Source organism: Ctenopharyngodon idella, chromosome 21 (genome assembly GCF_019924925.1).
Source record: "Ctenopharyngodon idella isolate HZGC_01 chromosome 21, HZGC01, whole genome shotgun sequence".
Lineage (NCBI taxonomy): Eukaryota > Metazoa > Chordata > Actinopteri > Cypriniformes > Xenocyprididae > Ctenopharyngodon > Ctenopharyngodon idella.
Window position 1 is genome coordinate 14,256,854 of NC_067240.1, and position 19,606 is coordinate 14,276,459.

At 36.0% G+C, this 19,606-nt stretch overlaps 2 protein-coding genes across 2 annotated transcripts in view; both read right to left on the reverse strand.

The window, feature by feature from the left end:
• Positions 1 to 9: 9 nt before the first annotated feature.
• cysltr2a (cysteinyl leukotriene receptor 2a) lies at positions 10 to 6,011 on the reverse strand. Its single transcript, XM_051876863.1, has 2 exons — positions 5,083 to 6,011; positions 10 to 4,336 (listed from the first exon to the last, which is right to left on the reverse strand). The coding sequence occupies exon 2, from the start codon at positions 4,326 to 4,328 to the stop codon at positions 3,294 to 3,296; it is 1,035 nt and encodes a 344-aa protein (XP_051732823.1). The 5' UTR covers positions 4,329 to 4,336; positions 5,083 to 6,011; the 3' UTR covers positions 10 to 3,293.
• A 379-nt stretch (positions 6,012 to 6,390) lies between these two features.
• rb1 (retinoblastoma 1) overlaps positions 6,391 to 19,606 on the reverse strand; it is a 37,074-nt gene continuing 23,858 nt past the window's right edge. The window contains exons 19-27 of the mRNA XM_051876843.1: positions 11,170 to 11,282; positions 10,810 to 10,955; positions 10,583 to 10,687; positions 10,353 to 10,466; positions 10,060 to 10,202; positions 9,862 to 9,892; positions 9,631 to 9,773; positions 9,493 to 9,539; positions 6,391 to 7,060 (exon numbers count right to left, since the gene is read on the reverse strand). Coding sequence (XP_051732803.1) covers positions 6,990 to 7,060; positions 9,493 to 9,539; positions 9,631 to 9,773; positions 9,862 to 9,892; positions 10,060 to 10,202; positions 10,353 to 10,466; positions 10,583 to 10,687; positions 10,810 to 10,955; positions 11,170 to 11,282 — 913 coding nt within the window. The 3' untranslated portion in view covers positions 6,391 to 6,989. The remainder of the gene's footprint in view (positions 7,061 to 9,492; positions 9,540 to 9,630; positions 9,774 to 9,861; positions 9,893 to 10,059; positions 10,203 to 10,352; positions 10,467 to 10,582; positions 10,688 to 10,809; positions 10,956 to 11,169; positions 11,283 to 19,606) is intronic.

The window sequence follows — 19,606 nt, forward strand, 5'->3', positions numbered from 1 at the left end:
ACACCAGTCTTCTAGAAAAAGCTGTTTTATTTTACATTGAGCAGGTCGCCCCCTCATGGGCGCAGCCATATTTGTTTCAGTTGCAGTGTTTAATATTCACATATTAGTTTCTTATATAAATGTTTAATCGGACTGAACAAATGTTTCAGAAGATAAAAGTATTAATCCTTTTAAAATCTCAGAAGACCCTTGTGACTAAAAACCAGGTGGCAATATATACATCTTGCGTGTATAATTGCAAAAATGTCCGCACATGCCTATAGTAGGCTATCCCCAAAATGCTGTTTATCTGTAGCTCACAGGACTTTGATGCACAAACTGTGAAGACGTTTCTTATGCAGGTTGCTCAGCATGTAACATAATGGGAGGGGTTTATGAGAACATCAGTTTAGTGACATACTTCCATTTATGGATGAAATGAAAGAGGAAGCAGTATTTTTTTTACTGACCAAGCTCTATGCTGATATATAAACAAAACAATCATTGTGGAAACGGTTACCATGCCACTTTTTATACAGGCCTATATTGTCTCTATAAGGATTGCATCTGGAACTTTTTACTGCAATCTATATAAAACGCATTTCTAATGAACTCACTGTGGCCATGATAACGAACTGTGGAAGGATGTGCTGATGTAAAAAAGATATAAACTGATATCCACCACACAGCTTCCTCGTGTGAATCCGATGACAAATAAACAGCAGACATCTACCACATAACTTTAAAAAGTGTGTCAGTATGTAAACCTAAAGAGAGTAATGTGCGCAGTTTTAGTGTGGCGACAAGGAGAGCTGCAAGAAGCAGGTGTGTGCAGGAAGCCACATACTTGCTTGCTGTAGCCTACTTAGGCTTCCTGATCACACAGACTTTAACATGGGTCTGTGCAAGAAACGTGCCAAAGATGTACAGAGAGATATGAAACCACAGTAAAGGACCAACACAATTTTAAGACACTGAAAATAATTATTGAAAACATAAAATATGCACACTCTATATGGGTGTAACAGCTGCTACCTAAATATTAGCGTGATACATTCAACACCATAATACTGAGGCGGCGTTCACGCTATCCGTGAATTGCACTAAAAAAAGTTGAGTAATTCATTTTCAGAAAGCAGGCGATTTTTTTTTTTTTTTTTTTTTAGCAACAACGATTACTGGCAAGGCTAAAAAGTTGAGCAAAGTTCAACTTTATGAAAATGAGCAGCGATGCAAAGCAGCAACCAATGGAAGACGGTAATTTGATTTGATTAAATATGGAGTTAAGTAGGAAAACAACAACTTTAAATAAATACATTTTCAAATAAAATGAAGGAATAGACCTGGTTCAATACAAGTTAAGCTTAATCGATATCATTGGTGACATGTTGATTATCAGTGTTGGGGAAAGTTACTTTTAAAAGTAATGCATTACAATATTGTTACACTCCCTAAAAAGTAACTAACTGCGTTACTTTGTGAAAAGTAATGCATTGCATTACTTTTGCGTTACTTTTTCCTCACCTGGGCTGGGCTTGCTTGTTTGTTTTTTTTAACAAAAAGAAAAAAAAAGTTGTATTTTTGGCAAATGTTAAGGCCCTTTCACACCAAAAGTGAAATGAATAAGCCTCAGGCTGAAGGAGATGCATGTTTATGCCTGTACAGAGGACACGGCTCAAACAAACCTTTCAGCTGTACTGCCATTCTGGATTAACGAAGATAGAATACAGGAGAAGGAGGTTTAACACTCTTATTTCTAAATCTAATCTAAAGTAATTTTTGCTTATTAGTATGCTTGAATTAGATCATTGAAGGTCAGCAGCAAATACATTGGTTAATAAAGTGAGATTAAAACCAAAGTGTATTTGTGAAATTTAAAATAGTTAATTATATTTCTATATTATTGCATTTCACTGTTTTTATTCATTTTGAGAAATACTGAATGTTTTCGTGCAAGTGAGATGAGTAAATATTCACATTTACTTTGTAAGCAGAAAAGCCTCACACCAACCGCAGCTACAGATTAGGCAATATGGAGCCCAGTTATTTCATATCTCACAAAAACATTTTACACTTAATATTTAACATTATTACTTATCTGCCTGCATCGACACCATTGTATTCGAACTGAACTGAGCTGGACGATGACATCACCGTTTTCTCCAGATCTGAGATAAATGAACTAAATTAATAATTAATGATTTTTACAAATGGAAATGAATAAATACTGAACTTACTTAAGCTGGACAAAGACACTATTTTCTTCTAGAGCTGCTATACAGCCAAAATTGTGTTTCCTTCTATCACTGTAAAGCTGCTTTGAAACAATCTGCATTATAAAAAGCGCTATATAAATAAAGGTGACTTGAATTTAGTCTAGAACTACAATAACTATCATGTTTACAAAGCGCATGCAACACCTCTGCACTTTCTCTAAACATGGGGACAGGAGAGCTGTCAGTCCATAAATGTGAAAAAGTAACTTAGATATTTTGTTGTAAATTGAAAAAGTAAAACGTTACTTTACTAGTTACTTGAAAAAGTAATTTGACTATGTAACTCAAGTTACTTGTAATGCGTTACCCCAACACTGTTGATTATCACCAAAAAAAAAAAGAAAAAGAAAAGAGGTTATGGTGAGGCAGTTAAGGTACATTCAAGTTCTCCTCGGGAATTCATATTTGCGAGTAGGCAAGTCGTAATTATAGAGCAAATGCTTTTTACATGACTTGAATGTCCCATTATAGTATAAGTATGGGGCCAATTTTTGGAGAATTGAAGGGTTTTAATTTTATAAAGCACTTTTATTCTTCTGTTAAAAACTATACGAGCTGTCAAGTTGTTCCTGTAACTTTTATGGTCAGTTTAGGATTTATGGCATTGCTGTGTCATGGCAATGAAGTCTTATTCATTCAATTTATCTTTACGCAGACAAGGTTAATAAGTATTTTTCACACACTAAAAATCATGTTAACATGCATATTGTTTACATCCTGTGACTATACTACTGGAACAGTGAGAAACCTATTTTTTTTTAACATTTATTATTGTTAAATTAGCCTAATTTACTTCCATTGCCTCATTATAACTTGTATTTCTTTCCCAAAAGAAAAAGTGGGACAAGTCCAAATTAATTTATGTGGTAATCAAATTTAACTTGCAATGAACCCAGAATATTCCTATAAACACCGTCAGTATAAATGCCCATAAAAGCCTGTCAGTCAAAACATGACCTTTTTGTACATCTATTTATGAAGAACCCAGAATGAGGCACTTCTGGTCTCTTCTTTGTTATCTGTTTAGCCTTGTTTCATTTACTTCTGCAAAACCTGTAACTCTTCCTGCCCTGGGTTTCTCCCTGCAGCAAAAGCGCTATTTTTTCTTCCTCCTGTCCATTTAGAGAAGAAAGATCTGGAATTTTCCCCAACGAAGAAGAAAAGAATAGGGTCCAGACAACTGTTAGCAGTGCACAAACAATGCGCTATGACGGCAGCCCTACGGACTAACAAAATAAAGTCACATGAGTCTCCGTATCCATTCATCTTGACTTGCTTCTCAGCTGATAAGAAGATCGTCCGGACTATGTGATAAGGTAAAAAGCACACCAGAAAGATCCCAAGGCTGATGATGACCAGAGCGCATGCCTTCTTCCTGCAAGGTCTGGTCCTACCGAGCGCAGGACTAGGCCTCAAAAGATTCTTTGCGACAAAAACAGAGCAGAAAAGGATGACCACCAAGGGCACGACAAAGCCCACCGGAAACGTAACGTTGTTGATAAGGAGCAACTGGTTCACGTTGTCCACTGCCAACTCCAAGCATCGAGAACTAACCTCATTTTGATTTTTTTTGTTAGTGAACAACAGCGGACTGCAGGCCAAACCCATCAAGACCCAAATGAGGCCACACAAGATACCCGTGACGTAGTGGGTCTGTATGCGTACGTACAGGTACGGCCGCGCCAGTGCCAGGTAGCGCAAGATGTTTAGGGCAACTAGGAAATACACCGAGCTGTACATGTTGAGATAAAACACGTACGAGATGAGTCGACAGGCGATTTGACCAAACAGCCATTGAGAGTTCAGCACATAGTAAGTGATCCTGAGGGGCAAAGAGCACACCAGCATCAGGTCTGACACCAACAGGTTCACCATTAACAGGCTGACTGGAGTTAAACTCTTCTGGGTCCTCCATTGGCTGTAGAAGACGCAGATAGATAAAGAGTGACCGGCAAGTCCCAGGACAAAAATGAATATGTACGCTGCAGGGTACACTAGGCGTTTGAAGTGATCGGTGTTATTGGAGCCTAAACAGGAGACGTTTTCCCTGAACTCTGGAGAAGACGCATTCATGTCCTTCCCTGGAGAAAGATGACAAGGTTTGGATAAAAGTTTAGTGATTTAAAACAAACAACAAACGTTTTTAAAGGAATAGATCAACCAAAAATCACCCTCATGTCATTCCCAAAGGATAATATTTTTTTGTATTTTTTCTTTCATTGTAAAAAATATCTTGCAAGCAAGCCATTTTTGAGTGAACTATCCTTTTGGGAAGCTATGTATTACCTTGGCTTAGTATGATACTGTACACTCCAAAAATAAAGGTTATTTATTGGCATCTATGGTTCCAAGACATCCATGGAAACTTTCCATTGCATTCCATTCTTTATAGCAGAAAAAGGTTCTTCAGATTTTTTAAATATCCTTCACTAAGAAAAAACGTTCACTGAACAGTTATTTAAGGAATCCAAAATGCTATTTTTACTGCATCACTACAAAAACCCCTTTTATAAACCTTTATTTCTAAGAGTGAAAGTGCTTTGTATTCTTAGTGCAAGTTTTACTGTATGTAACATTTGCAATACACATATTCATTTTCTTCTATTTTCTAAAGCTGTACGACAAAACAGGCTTTTCTATTCTAGCACGAACAATCTGTGTTAAATACCCATTTAGTAACAAGCCTTTTAAAAAGAAATCCTAATATCAAATTACGTCTCAAACTTTTATATAGTAGTTTTGAACAGTAACAACTGTGATTTAAAAGCAAGTTAAAGACACCCATTTATTGCACATTTAACAGCAAACTTTAAAAGCAAGACTTTACCTTTTCTGCAGTGTGAAGTGGTGAAACCAGGTCTTTCAAAAGCACTCAGTTTTGTCACTAGCCAAACCAGCACAGCATTGTCAGCTACCAGAGGAGGTATGAGGTACAAAACACAGTAGGCGGAGGATGTCCCAAGAACTACCTCCCCATCATCACTTTAATCGGTTCAAATGGACTGATTCATTTCCTTCTCTTAGAACAACAGCCATACTATAACAGCACTTGTTGTTATATGCATTGTTCAGTATGGCAGTTCTTTCAATTGCTTTAGTTTCAAAGCTGTTTTGAATAATATGTCCTGATATACACGAAAGGTATCTAAGGTCCAAAGTCCTAAGCTTATCCCTATTTGTAAAGTGACTAAGGCAATTTAGATGCAAAGCACTAAAACACTGGTTATTGTGCTTTGCGCATGTCAGCTTTAAACCACAACAGCTTATGCAGATGTGCATTTTTACCACCACCTTAATTCAGTTCCTCTAGTACTATGTAATTTGAGCCACCCAATTGTGCTGCCCTAAATTTTCTCTTTGATCACAAGCACTTCTGATGAAGATGTCCTGATAACCTTTTAAAAGAAGCCACTGCTGACAAAGCAGAGCCTTTGTGAACGAACGTCTGTGACGACAGCAGTACATTAAAACCCATAAATTATGTGCTGGGGAAATTTAAATGAACTGCATTGAATGTACAAACATGTTCCAGTATTTGAGTCATGATCATACTGAAGAATTAAAACGAGTGACGCACCTATGAAATAAATTATTGGGAAACAAGGGATGCAAAAATTATTTGAGAGTAAAAATAAAGTCTCTGCAAAGAGATGATTCTCTGAACTTCAAACAAATAACACTAACAAGACTTTTATGAGCTTACCATTTCCTGACAAGCAGCATTCCAGCAGGGAATAAATCTGCTGGCACTTGCCTAAACAGAGTTTGATTTATCATTTTAGCACCATGTGCTATGGCTACAGTCTCAGTTTGTGGTAACAAGAGGCAGGCAAAGGTGCCACTGCCTTCCTTGAATCAAAAAAAACAAAACAAAAAAAAACAAAAAAAAAAACAGGACACTTAATTTTTCAAAGTCAGTTGTTAAAACTTTTGAGGCATTACATAATGTTTCAAAAAGAACATTTGAGGTATAACATAATTTTTTGAATATTAGTAACAAAAGCTGAAAAACAGTCTTAAAATTCAATAGCAAAAACAACAACGCGGCCAAGGAAGAACATGAAAAGGTCAAATAGAGGACTGCACACACATACACACATCCACTCACACAACAAATCACATCCTAAAAACCCAGTAATGCTTAAACAGCAACAAATTTAATTAAATCCATTTACTTTTATCACTCAAAATAGGGAGTCCTCAAAGATATGCTTTGAGAGAGGCCACAAGCAGGGTTCACATCTGCAAAAGATGTGATGTCTTTACCTAAAACATGATTAAAGGAAATAGTTGTAAAATTTGATCTTAAACCCTATGTAAATCACACTTTCCTGTACAGCAATGAGGAACAACAGGCAGCTCTAGAATTAATAAGGGGAATAAAAAAACAGCCAGAAAACAAAACAAAACAATAAATTATCATCATGACACTAATCCCGCCAGTTATTGTTTGTAGATCAGTTAGGAGGTACGCTTCATGTTATTTCCTCTACCACAAATTCAACTACAAAATAAAGAATAAAACCTCCTTCATGGACACTCACATGCTTAAAACAAACTAAAATTAAATAACACAGGAAAAGGACCTGTGCTACTTCAGGAAATGCAGTGCATGGATTAATTACTAAAACAAGTAAAGAAGTCTAAAATGTAGTATCTTAAAAAACCCAGGGATGTCAGCCTTTCCTGTTCATGGTGGAGTGGTTTTCCTCAGGCAGTACAGAGAGGATTTATTCAGGGCTCTAGATGCTCTTTAACGGACTCCTCCTTCAGTTTCTGTTCCTGCATACGAGTACGTGTCGAGTCTGAAGAGATGAGAACAAACGTTTTAGCAACAATAGCATTTCACGTGATGTTAAATTATACTCAATGACTTGCAAATTTTGACTACGGTAGTTTGCTAGGATTCTGAATCTAGTTAGGCTGTATAGAAAATAAATTTTATTTGTTGAATATTTAGCTAGAAAATATGGGATGCTTGTAATTCTTAATTGTGACCCTGGACCCATGAGGGGCAATTTTTTAAAATTTAGATTTATATATCATCTGAATATATAAGCTTTCAGTTGATATATGGTTTGTTAGGATAGGACAATATTTGGCCAAGATACAACTATTTGAAAATCTGAAATCTGAGGGTACAAAAACAAAAACAAAAAAATCAAAATATTGAGAAAATCGCCCTTAAAGTTGTCCAAATGAAGTCCTTAACAACGCATATTCACGCACAAAAATAAATTTGATATATTTACGGTAGGAAATTTACAAAATGTCTTAATGGAACATGATCTTTACTTAATATCCTAATGATTTTTGGCATAAAAGAAAAATCTATAATTTTGACCCATACAATGTATTGTTGGCTATTGCTACAAATATACCCGTGTGACTTATGACTGGTTTTGTGGTCCAGGGTCACAATTATTATTAAAGGGTTAGTTCACCCAAAAATGAAAATTCTGTCATTTATTACTCACCCTCATGTCGTTCTACACCCGTAAGACCTTCATTCATTTTCGAACACAAATTAAGATATTTTTGATTAAATCCGATGGCTCAGTGAGGCCTGCATTCACAGCAATGACATTTCCTCTCTCAAGATCCATAAAGTAATAAGAGACAAGGGGGGCTTGAGCCCCTGCCCCTTTGATCGCAAAAGTGAAAGTGCCCTTTGCGGTCGCATCGCGGTGCCCCCCCAGAACGTGATTTCTACCGCGGGAGAACGATTCCCCCTCATCCTCCTCGATTCGCAAAGCTCCGAAGCAGTGTTTTGAAATCAGCCCATCACTATATTGTTGAAAAGTCGTTATTTTGTTTTTTTGGATGAACAAAAAGTATTCTCGTCGCTTTATAATATTAAGGTAGAACCACTGAACTCGCATGACCTGTTTTAAATATGTTTTTAGTACCTTTATGGATCTTGAGAGAGGAAATGTCATTGCTGTGAATGGAGGCCTCACTAAGCCATCGGATTTAAACAAAAATATCTTCATTTGTGTTCTGAAGATGAATGAAGGTCTTATGGGTGCAGAACGACATGAAGGTGAGTAATAAATGACATTATTTTCATTTCTGGGTGAACTAACCCTTTAAGAGAAACACCATCATTCAAAAGTTTTGGGGTCGGTAAGATTTTTTTAATGTCTCTTATTCTCACCAAGACTGAATTTATTTGAACAAAAATACAGTAAAATTAGTAACATTGTGAAATATTAAAATTTAAAAACTGTTTTCTCTTTGAATATATTTTAAAATGTAATTCCTGTCAAAGCAAAGCTGAATGATCAGAAACGATCCTTCAGAAATCATTCTAATATGCTGATTTGCTGCACATTAAAGATTTCTTCTTATTATTAATGTTGAAAATAGTTGTGCTGCTTAATAATATTTTAGAATATTGTAGAATCGCATTTAGTTGAAACTGATTTTTTTTTAAAAATCATTATAAATGTTTTTACGTTCACTTTTCATGATGTAAAGCTTTTATTGCACTGATGCCAGACTTAAAATTCATTTATGAACAAACTTTTCTTTTGGTTTGCTAATTCCAATAAATAAGCTTTTATTCATTTCTGAAGCATTTAATTAATTTGATTACTCTAAACTGAGCATTTGCGGTTAAATAATGCACACTACCATTAAAAAATTTGGTGTCAGTAAGATTTTGATCAAAAGACTAACAAAAGATTTTTAATGCTGTTCTTCTGAACTTTCTCTTCATTAGAGAATTCTGAAAAAATGTATCACAGCTTCTCCAAAAAAATAAAAAATAAAAAATTAAGCTGCACAAATGTTTTCAATATAAATAATAGGAAATGTTTCTTGAAGGATCATGTGACATGCTAATAATTCAGCTTTGCCATTACAGGAATAAATTACATTTTAAAATATAGAAAACTGAAAATAGTTATTTTGAACTGTAACAATATTTCACAATATTACTGTTTTTACTGTATTTTTATAAACAATAATATTTATAAAAAATAAAAAAAAGACTTACACATCCCAAACTTTTGAATGGTAGTGTATAACCATTTACTGAATTTCCTACTGTGATAAATAATTACTCATGTTTACTCTGGATTGTCATACAGCCCTCCCTGATTTGCAATTTATAGTAAACACCACCATTTGACTCATTAAAAAATCTGCCATGTCTTGACAGGTAGAAGTGTGACGGCAGAGTATCTTTGTGGTTCGGGGAAATCCAGCTTTCATTTCAGATAAACATGCTTACTCATCTCAGCCAGCTTCTGGATCAGCGTTGACTCGCCACTTGATTTGCTAAAAATGAAAGTGATAAAAATGGGTCTCAATGACTCACTGGATTCAAACTTGGATAGATAAATGAAGAAGAATAGAACATAAATCCCACCTTCCATCAGCTTCATCTTGTCCATCCATGTCAAAGCGCAATCTCTTCAGGGGTTTGGGGGCAGAGCCTCCATCCAGACTCCTCTTGAGGGACCAATCAGTGCTGCTCACCATCTGATTGATCTTCTGAAATTTGTCTGCAGACTGTTGAGATGAAGTGAAAGTTTTTTTATATGAAGTCTAACACATTTAAAATAGTTTGAAAGATTAATAAATGCTTTCCATCACTAACCCCAAAGGATTCCCCGATAGATATAAGAATTCTGTCCAGGAAACCACAAAGAAAAGAAAGAAAAGATACAATTAGTACAACACAACACACATAAATCCACAAAGATTTTGAAGTTAGATTTGAATTAAGATTTAATTCTGTATGTGCCCAAAATTAGTAGACAATCTCCCAAATGTAATGACAGATGTGAACACTGACCTGCTCCGTGGGGTCATGACCACAGGGGACATTCGGCTGCTTTTCAAGGGGGAGACGTAGACGTTATTGCTGCCGGGCACGCGCAGAGGAGAGTTTTTATAGGGGCTGCAGGGGATGTGAGGAATGGGAGACAGGGGCGGCGGCTGGAAGACAAACAGAAACACCCTCAAGTCAACCACAAGTTGTTGTAGGAAACATTTTGTTCAATTGAACATGATTTCAGGCCACTAGAGGGCAGTATAACACACAAAAAAAAAATATTCAATGAAAGTGTAAAAGGTAGCATGTCTCACCCGAGGGGAGGAATACTGAAGAATGTTAGTCTTGAGCTTCTGCATGAAGACCAGATTGTAGAAGACAATGATGGAGTCGTACTGACCCTCTCTGATCAGCACACGCTTAAAAGTCTGACACATCCAGACAAATTAAAGAGAGAGATGGGTTGTTGTGTGATTATTAATATTACTTGAATGATCATCTGAAACAAATCATTTAAAAGGGAATAAGACAGATTGACTCTCACCTCCTGATTAGTATTGGGCAGCTCTTTATAAGCGGTCACAATAGTTTTGAAGCGCAAGTCCACGTTCTTCACCTTGCATATGGCATACATAGCCGACATAATCAACTGCAATGAACAGAGGGAGGAGCGGGTCAAGCTTCTAAAACTTTTTATTGAATATACCCTAAAGCTAAAAGAAAGCAAATGCAGCATATTATAATGTTTAGGAAAAAAAGAACTGGTAGTACCTGGTCTAAATGTCTGTCTCGCATTAATTCATACTCATTCTGGAGGGTGTGCTGAAGCAGGGTCCATATTATAGGCTCCAGTTCTGGGTGTGAGGTCAGCAGGTGCGAGAACAGCGTTTTCAGTCGCAGGTAGGCCATCCTGTACACTACAAAAAAAACAAACAAAAAAAAAACCTGAATGATTTTAGGAGAGCAAATGGAACATACTTGCATGCTTTATGGGACTCATCCCTCAAACAGCCATTAAAATTACACTTAAAATCTGAAAAACTATTTTAGCTTGTGTATTAAGTAACAAAACGGCTTTAAATACTCTTTTAGATCTCACTGTATGTTAAAGTAAATTATGGTTTAACCTACACTTTTTGTAGAAAAGGCTCAGAGAGTTTGAACGGGGTGCTTTGGTGCCTGGTGTGGGGGGCTCAGCCTCTGTTGACGGGGGTGGACGGCTCGGCCGCACAGGAGAGAGATACCTGGGGAAGGTGAGAAGGTTAAACCTTAAATTCACATTTTGCCAATGAAAAGAAGCTAAAAATAAGAGGGCTAATGGATGTCAGTGGTCGGTAAGATTTTTTAAAAGAAGTCTCCTATGCTCACCAAGGCTGCATTTATTTGATCAAAAGTACAGTTAAAAAAAAAAAAAAAGTAATATGGTGAAATATTATTACAACTACAAATAATTATTTTCTATTTAAATATGTTTTAAAATGTAATTTATTCCTCTGATAGGAAAGCTCTGAACGCTTCAGAAATCACTCTAATATGCTGATTTGCTACTCAAGAAACATTTCTTTTTATTAATCAAAAACAGTTGTTCTGATAAATATTTTTGAAGAAACCGGGACACATTTAAGTATTTTTAAGGATTCTTGGATTAATAGAAATTGCACAGCGAGGAGGTGAGGAAAGAGGAGGAAGCTTCCAGAGGAGCTATGAGTGAGGAAGCACAGGTGTATCCTATGCGATCCTTTCTTGTCGAAAAACCTGACGCACATATAAATTCTCCTTCCCCTTCACATGTGTCACAATTTTAATTAATGCTTTTCCTTAGCAGTTTAAATAAACCATACACCTGGCATATTTCAACAGGGCATCTTGCTTTATTATTATTTATAATATATTAGGAAGTTGTAAATGTTTATTCATACTCTTATGACAGCCATACAATTAGTCTGCTATGCGGCCAAGAGAGCAGGGACAGGCTGGGATTAGACAGAACATCGGTCAGAGGAGACGAATTGAGTTGTGGTGTGAGGAGAACCAGTGGAGAACAGGGCAAGAGACCAGTGTTAGCTTATAGATATATACACGTTAGCTAACGATATGTAACACTGTGCTAAGATCACAAAATAGTACAAATTATTAGCAAAGGTAGTATTGGTCATCTAGGAGTATTGATACTTACCAATAACAGAAACGAATAAGTAGAGATGCACCGATACTAAATTTCTCTGCTGATACCGATAGCCGATTATTCAGAATGATATCGGCCGATGCCGATACCGATAGTTTGGTTTTTCTTAAGGAAAAAAAAAAAAAAAAAATCACTCCCAAATAATGTTGCATACTATACAGGGAACCTTCTCATTTGGTACACTACAATATTACATTTACATTTTACATTTACTCATTTGGCAGACGCTTTTATCCAAAGCGACTTACAAGTGAGGAATACAACAAGCGAGTCCTCATGGCGAGGCAAATAGACACAAAAAGTGCTCACAATACAAGTCTTAGGTAATGCTCAGAGTATCATAAGCTACAATAGAGAGGGATTAGAGGAGGTGAAAGGATAGGTATACATTTTTTTTTATTTTTTTTTATTTTATTATTAAGATGAGGTTAAGTGCTCACGAAAGAGATGAGTTTTCAGCTGTCTTTTGAATATTGCCAGGGATTCTGCATTCCGGATAAAGGCAGGAATTTTAGAGGTTACAATTAACAACAGAGGTATTATATTCAGCTGCTGTTTATTTTCAGATATAATAATTACACTCAAATAAAAACTGAAATGTTTATATAAAACTTCACATATCACATAAGGTAGTTTTCATAAGCACTTGTCTTCAAATTTACACAAACATATAATTAACAGTAAATAAGCTCCTCTCTAGTGTTTTTTTAATATATATATATAGCTAAGGAACTGTGAATATTGGAAAAAATTCCTGAGGTAAAAGTGACATGATGTGACATTGTTCACAAGCTGTTTTATTGATGTCTTTCCACGGTGTAAACACAACTTACCGGAATGTATCATGTCTCATATAATCACCTATATGAGACATGATACATTCCGGTAAGTTGTACTATATCTTTCAACATACCTTTGATGTTCATGCATGTTTTTCGAGATATAACTTGTATTGAAGCGAAAGAAAAGACTTGCGCTCCGTGCTGCCGCCTGCAGGTGTTACAGCGATCTGACACGTCACATTTAAGAGCGTCAAAACGCCATTTATTGTTTGAGTTTCATGATAAAATGGACAGAATTTGAAAACTGAAACTTTTATTCTTATCAGAAGTAACAAAGCACAAAGCTTTTTGCGATTGTTGGATGGGAGGCGCTACAAATAATATTTGATGTAGGAAAAAGAAAAAAAAACACAGACCTGGCAACCCTGGCTTGAAGTACGGGTGATTCATAGGGTCAAAAAGAGCCTGCTTTAACGTCACTATTTTTAAACTGTTAATGCGTTAAATTCAACACAAGAGTGATTTTTTTCACACACAGTATGTATGAGCTGCAGTCTGAACACGTTTTTCCGCACCCTTTTGATTGACAGGATATAATTGGCCCTCATCATAGGCTGTTTTTAAACAATCAGCCGATGGCCGATAGTGATAATAATAGCTTTTATCGGCCGATACTGATTGTTGGCCGATACATCGGTGCATCTCCACTAATAAGCTTTGATCAGGCGTATGTCACACTCTGTAATATCGGTCCACACTAACGTTACGTGATATAATGGTGTTTCTCATCACGACTGATTTGGTAGTTAGCAAATGTAAAAAAAAACAAAAGAAAAACAACAACAACAACAGTTCACGTTTTCATTGAGCTGCATCTCTGACTGATCCATGACCATCATGTCTCCTGCCGGCGGCAGACAATACTGGGTTATTGTATGCGTTTTATGTTATCTTTTATTCATTAATTCTGTGTTATGAGTTTATTTCGTGCCGATTCACTGAGAGTGTGAGGATGTATATGATGTCATGTAGACATGTGCCGATATTCTGTAATGCGATATATCACGATAATGAATATGTATGATACTATTATCGTGGGCACTTCAAAATACCGTAAATAATAATTTATTAACAATTATTAAAATTTTTATAATGCATTTAAGAATACTTTCCCCATTAACCATATAAAATGCACAACACCGTTGTATTCTGCGTCAAAGGGACACGCGCTCAGATGTAAACAAGCCCAACCTGCATGAGAAGCACATGGCGGAACGAATGAAGGAGACACGCTGAATGAAAGTGCACGTTCACTCTCTGACAGCAGAGGGCGCTGATGGAACAGCAGAATGCAGCGGTTACCCCGGAAACCCCGCAAACAAACCAACTGCGCTAGTGAAGTTTTTAAAATGCTTCAAAAATGAAATGCATTCATTTTTTTGTAATCTCAATGTTGTTCATCACAGCATCAAATACTTAATACTTAAAGACTTAATAGGCTATTTATTTTCAAACTTAAACATTTTTATATTTTAATCTGGACTACAACATGTCCTAATGATTAGAAATGTTCTGATTATTTGTTATTGTTCAGTAAAACTTAGTGACATACGGCTTCATTAGTTAACATGTTAATTCATTATTACCAAACTGACAATGAAAAATACTTATAAAGCATTAATTATTCTTAGTTAATGTTAATTTCTTAGTTACTGTTTAATAACATTATTAAAATCAAAAGAACTTATTAAATGGACCTGAGATAAAACTAACAATGATCAGTCGTATTTCTTAACATTAACAAAAAATAATCATTTCTGCAACAAATGTAGCTATTGCTCAATCTTAGTTAAAGCATTAAATAATGAGACCTTATTGTAAAGTGTTACCTGTTGTTCTTTATAGCCTAATTCTTTTGCACTTTAATCTGTTTGAAAATTTTACTTTATGTTTTTTGTGTATTGTATTATTGTATTTAAACATTCAGACTGAGTTCTTTTTGTTATTACAAAAAGAGTTCTTAAACCTGTTATAATATGATAAAATATTCATTTGATATCATCCTTTACAGTAGTATTACAATGTTGAACTCCATCATATCGCCGGAATGATAATCCTCCGGTCTAAAGTGAACGCGTTTTTCAGATGCAGATGCAGAAGTGAAGTCCCGTCTCTTCACCTGCACAAAACACACCCAGGCACGGAAGACAGCACAGTCCTTTTTCTTGTTAGCAAACCTGTGGGCTCGATGTCCTGACAGGCTGGAGTTTGTGCAACCTCCACAAACACAATAATTTACCATGATGGTGATAAATTGAAATAAATAGAAACACACGACCACTCCTACTGAATACCAACCTACTCAACACAGAGCCCGGCAAACAACTCCCTCTCGTGATGTGAAATGACGCGATGTTGGAAAAAGAAAAAGAAAAAAGAAAAACATTTTTTTTTAAAGAAACGGTCACTTTATCTACTAAATTTGTGCCCTCATGTCCAAAACATTTTTAAAGCCTGCAGTACCTTTTCATATGGTATTTTCATACAAGGTTATATATTCATCTCGAAATTTTTTTTAACCTGCAATATGCTCTTAAATAATGACCAGATTCGATCTGGAGAATATTTGTATAGATTTTTACATGTAAGACATTGCTATGATACAACAATCAGAAGAGCAAAAATGATTACTCCCCTTTGATAGATATATTCATTAATGCTTATAATACAAATGATAGTGTCAAATGATTAATATCTGGTATATATACACTTGTATCCAAGATATTTAAGGTCACTCTACTAGGTATATTAAAGAAAAGTAGGAAAAGGAAATGCAGATTTGCATCCCAGATGAAGAATGGCTAAATTTATGGCATTCACGGTGTTTAACTAATCATTCCAGGGCTTCAAAGGAATTTTGTTGAAAATCGCCTAAAGTGAAAGCCAAACAAACAGGAATAACAAATCTCATCCTGCTGGGGGCAATGTGGCACACTAACAGCTGATCATGTACATATTTTCTAGGCTTGCCCAGTTGTGAAACTGTTTTGGTCAGAAATACATTCCAGTATAAAAGAGATCTTAGAGATTAAGATTGGGGAAACAGGTTATATTTTATATCTTGGTAATATACCAGATTCAGTTAAAAACAGGAATAAATATTTACTGAGGATTCTACTAGCAGCAGCAAAAAAAGCTCGCCAGCATCTTCCCCCACCGAGAATTCAGTGTGGAAAAAAATTGTTACAGAAATTTATAAAATGGAGAGACTGACATTCAAATTGAGACTGCAAGAAGAATGAAAAACACTGGGGAAAATTAACAACGCATATATCAAAACAGAGAGCAGGGAGTTAAATGTGTAATAGCAATGTGTATAATGCTATATATAAATATTACTTTAGAGCAGCATAAAAGTATGGCTATGGAAATTAGTATTTCTATATGTTTGTATGTGCATATGAATGCATTTGTGTGTGTATATGTGTGTCTGTGTGTGTCAACATATGTATATATGTTTATTGTTTACTAGGGTTGGGTACTGAGAACCGGTATTTTTTGGACCGGTACGTAATTGGGTCGATACCAGAGTACCGATAAGCTTCAGGACAAACAATACTGTTATCATGCGTTGTTGTATCTCCATATATTTCGGTGTTAATGGCGAATTAGAAGCTGCTGCTTGTCATTTATCAACAAAGAAGGCAACACTAGTAATATAATGAATCATTAAATCATTATCAGTCTCCATCGTCTCCCAGCTCCGACTCCCCTGCTTCAGGCGAAGGTAACATTCATTATTAAATAAGTCTTTAGTTAGTACTAGTTGGAGTTGGGAATCGACTACTTGAGGTCAGGAATCGGATATAAATGTTATAAAATTAAAATTTCGATTCCTCTTATCGATTCCTTTGTGTGCATTTCAACATGACCATTAAACCATTCAAGCGCAAGACGACTCGTGCGGTGTTTTCTGTGCTGCACACACATCCGAAACGTGCGCACAGAAAAAGTCATTTTAATGTGAAGCGCAAGACGACTCATGCGCTGTTTTCTGTGCTGCGCGCTTGTGTAACAGCTCAATCTTGAGAGGTGCAGTAACATTGCTGGCAATGGAGGCCTCACTGAGCCATCGGATTTCATCAATAATATCTTAATTTGTGTTTCGAAGATGATCGAAGGTCTTATGGGTGTAGAACGACATGAGGGTGAGTAATAAATGACGATTTTCATTTTTGGGTGAACTAACCCTTTAAATAAAAATAGCTAGAGATGCCAGAATTCTCTATTAAGTTCTGTTGTGCTCCTATGCACATGCTATTCAAATATGTTGTGCTGTGGTATGCTGAGAAAATCTCTCTCTCTCTCTCTTTGAAGGGCAAAAAAAAAAAAAAAAAAAAAAAGCGCTTTATGTGCCTTTCTCTATTTGCTTAGAGGCATTTGTAAACTGCAGTACTAAAGTTCAGCAGTAATAAAATAACTTGACATTTTCAACATCTTTTCACATTGTCTTTTTGTACCAAATATATAGTAGTATCGATAACAGTATCAATAAGTACCGGTATCGATAAGCACTATAGGTATCGATAAAATTCAAACGATACCCATCCCTATTGTTAGTACCAGCACTACATTAAAGAAATCTTTAAGGAAACAGTTTTTTTCTGAAATGTTACATTTTCAAAGATCATCCATGTAAGTACCATGAAGCTATGCTGACTGCTTTTCACTGTTAGTCAATGTCCTTTAAAGTAAAAAAGAAAAAAGAAAAGAGAAGTACTGGTTTAAAAGAAAGATTCATTCACAAACCACACTGACTTGGTCATAGAGTTCGACTCACCGATTCAATGATCCAGTCGCAGTGGGTTTTTTTTTAGGAGTTAACTCAGAGAGTAGAGAAGGCTAACAGTGATTAATTTAAATTTAAATATTGGTCTGTTTGTGTATAATTTGTTTGGAACTACTGATTTCAAAAGGGATGTTCGCTTTTAAGAGAACAGTCTACATGTATATGTATATGTATTTTTTTATGCATGTAAATAAATGCAACATGAGTTTGCATAAACTGAAATGTCAACTGTTTCCCACTATCACACGCAAAACTTGCACATGGGGCTACATACGCAGTGGTTGACCTTTTTACTGACAACACTGACATGGACTAACCACAGCTCACAGACAAGCATTCTATATGTGCGTACAGCCCCCAGACCAAATAACCTACACGTTCGTGTTAGCAACCTTAAAAGTCCTCAGGAGTGTTTTTGGTTCCCTGTTCTGGTTGTTAATCAAAAGGAAGCACGCCACTTGTTCTCACGGAAAGGTTTCCTGAAACTAGCAGGGAACTAGTGCTGCAATACACTGAACTATGACTAATCTAACTTTATACAATAGCCATTTCAACAACTAGCTCTGCTAGTGTAACTGTGACACTCCCTAACACCCTCCCTAACATCTCCGGAATAGTCAACTGTAATTTGTCGATAGTAATTAAAAGTTGTGTGGGTTCATCCCAAAACCATCACACCGGAAAAACACTAAATCAGTGTTTCTCAACTAGTGGGTTGCAACCCAAAAGTGTCCAGTCAAAAAGGAACAAAGAAAAGAACAATCAAACAAAAAAAAAAAAAAAAAAGAAAACAATTGTAAACGTGCAATTATGCAAGACTTTTATTTTGAAAGCTGTGCATGACAGCTGTCAGAGTTTAAGTAAAGAGTGCCTGACAAAAACTCATTGTCATGATTCAGTATCTGCTGTCAGAGATGTCAGGCTATATGTCAGTGTCTTCTAATGTTATTTTCGTAATGAAATAAAAAGTCTCACCTCAGAAAACAAACTTATACTACTCAATTGAAGTGACGTGTGGCCAAGTGTCCCATACTCAGAATTTGTGCTCTGCATTTCACTCATCCAAGTGCACACACACAGCAATGAATAGCGAAAACACACACACTGTGAACACACACCCGTAGCAGCGGGCAGCCATTTTTGCTGTGGAGTGAGGGGAGCGATTGAGGGTTAGGTGCCTTGCTCTAGGGCAACCTTGGTTGTGGGTAATGAGAGTGGAAGAGAGCACAGTTTATTTACTCCCCCCACCTATATTTCCAGCCATACTGAGAATCGTACCCGTAACTTCTGGGTTACAAGTCTAACTCTCTAACAATTAGGCCACAACTGCCTCATGATTTGCGCATGCACACGTGAAGGCGGCACTGTAATTCTCCATTTATAAAGAGCAAATGTACTTACAAGCATGCAACGTCGTAGTTACGTTACGTAGCAAGTCATAAAATTACCAAAAAGTACCAATAAATTACATAATTGGTACGCAGCGTAATAGCTGGGAAGGATTTGCATGCAGGTGTAATGTTCATTCCGTTCATCAGGTTAGGATCAGTGTCCATATCTTTTATTAACAGTTCATGTTAGTATTGTGTATTTACCATGGTTACTGCTTCTGTAGTTTCCAATATACCAATTTACTGTCACTTACTTTGTTATTTTTTTAAAATATTTTTTATGACTGTGGTGGCTTATACTAACTTATTAATTTTATTGTATTAACAAATACTAGATTGGGGCTGCTATTTAGTAGCCTTA

Coding starts and splice junctions, on each gene's coding strand:
- cysltr2a (XM_051876863.1), bottom strand. CDS start 4,328: ATGAATGCGTCTTCTCCAGAGTTCAGGGAAAACGTCTCCTGTTTAGGC.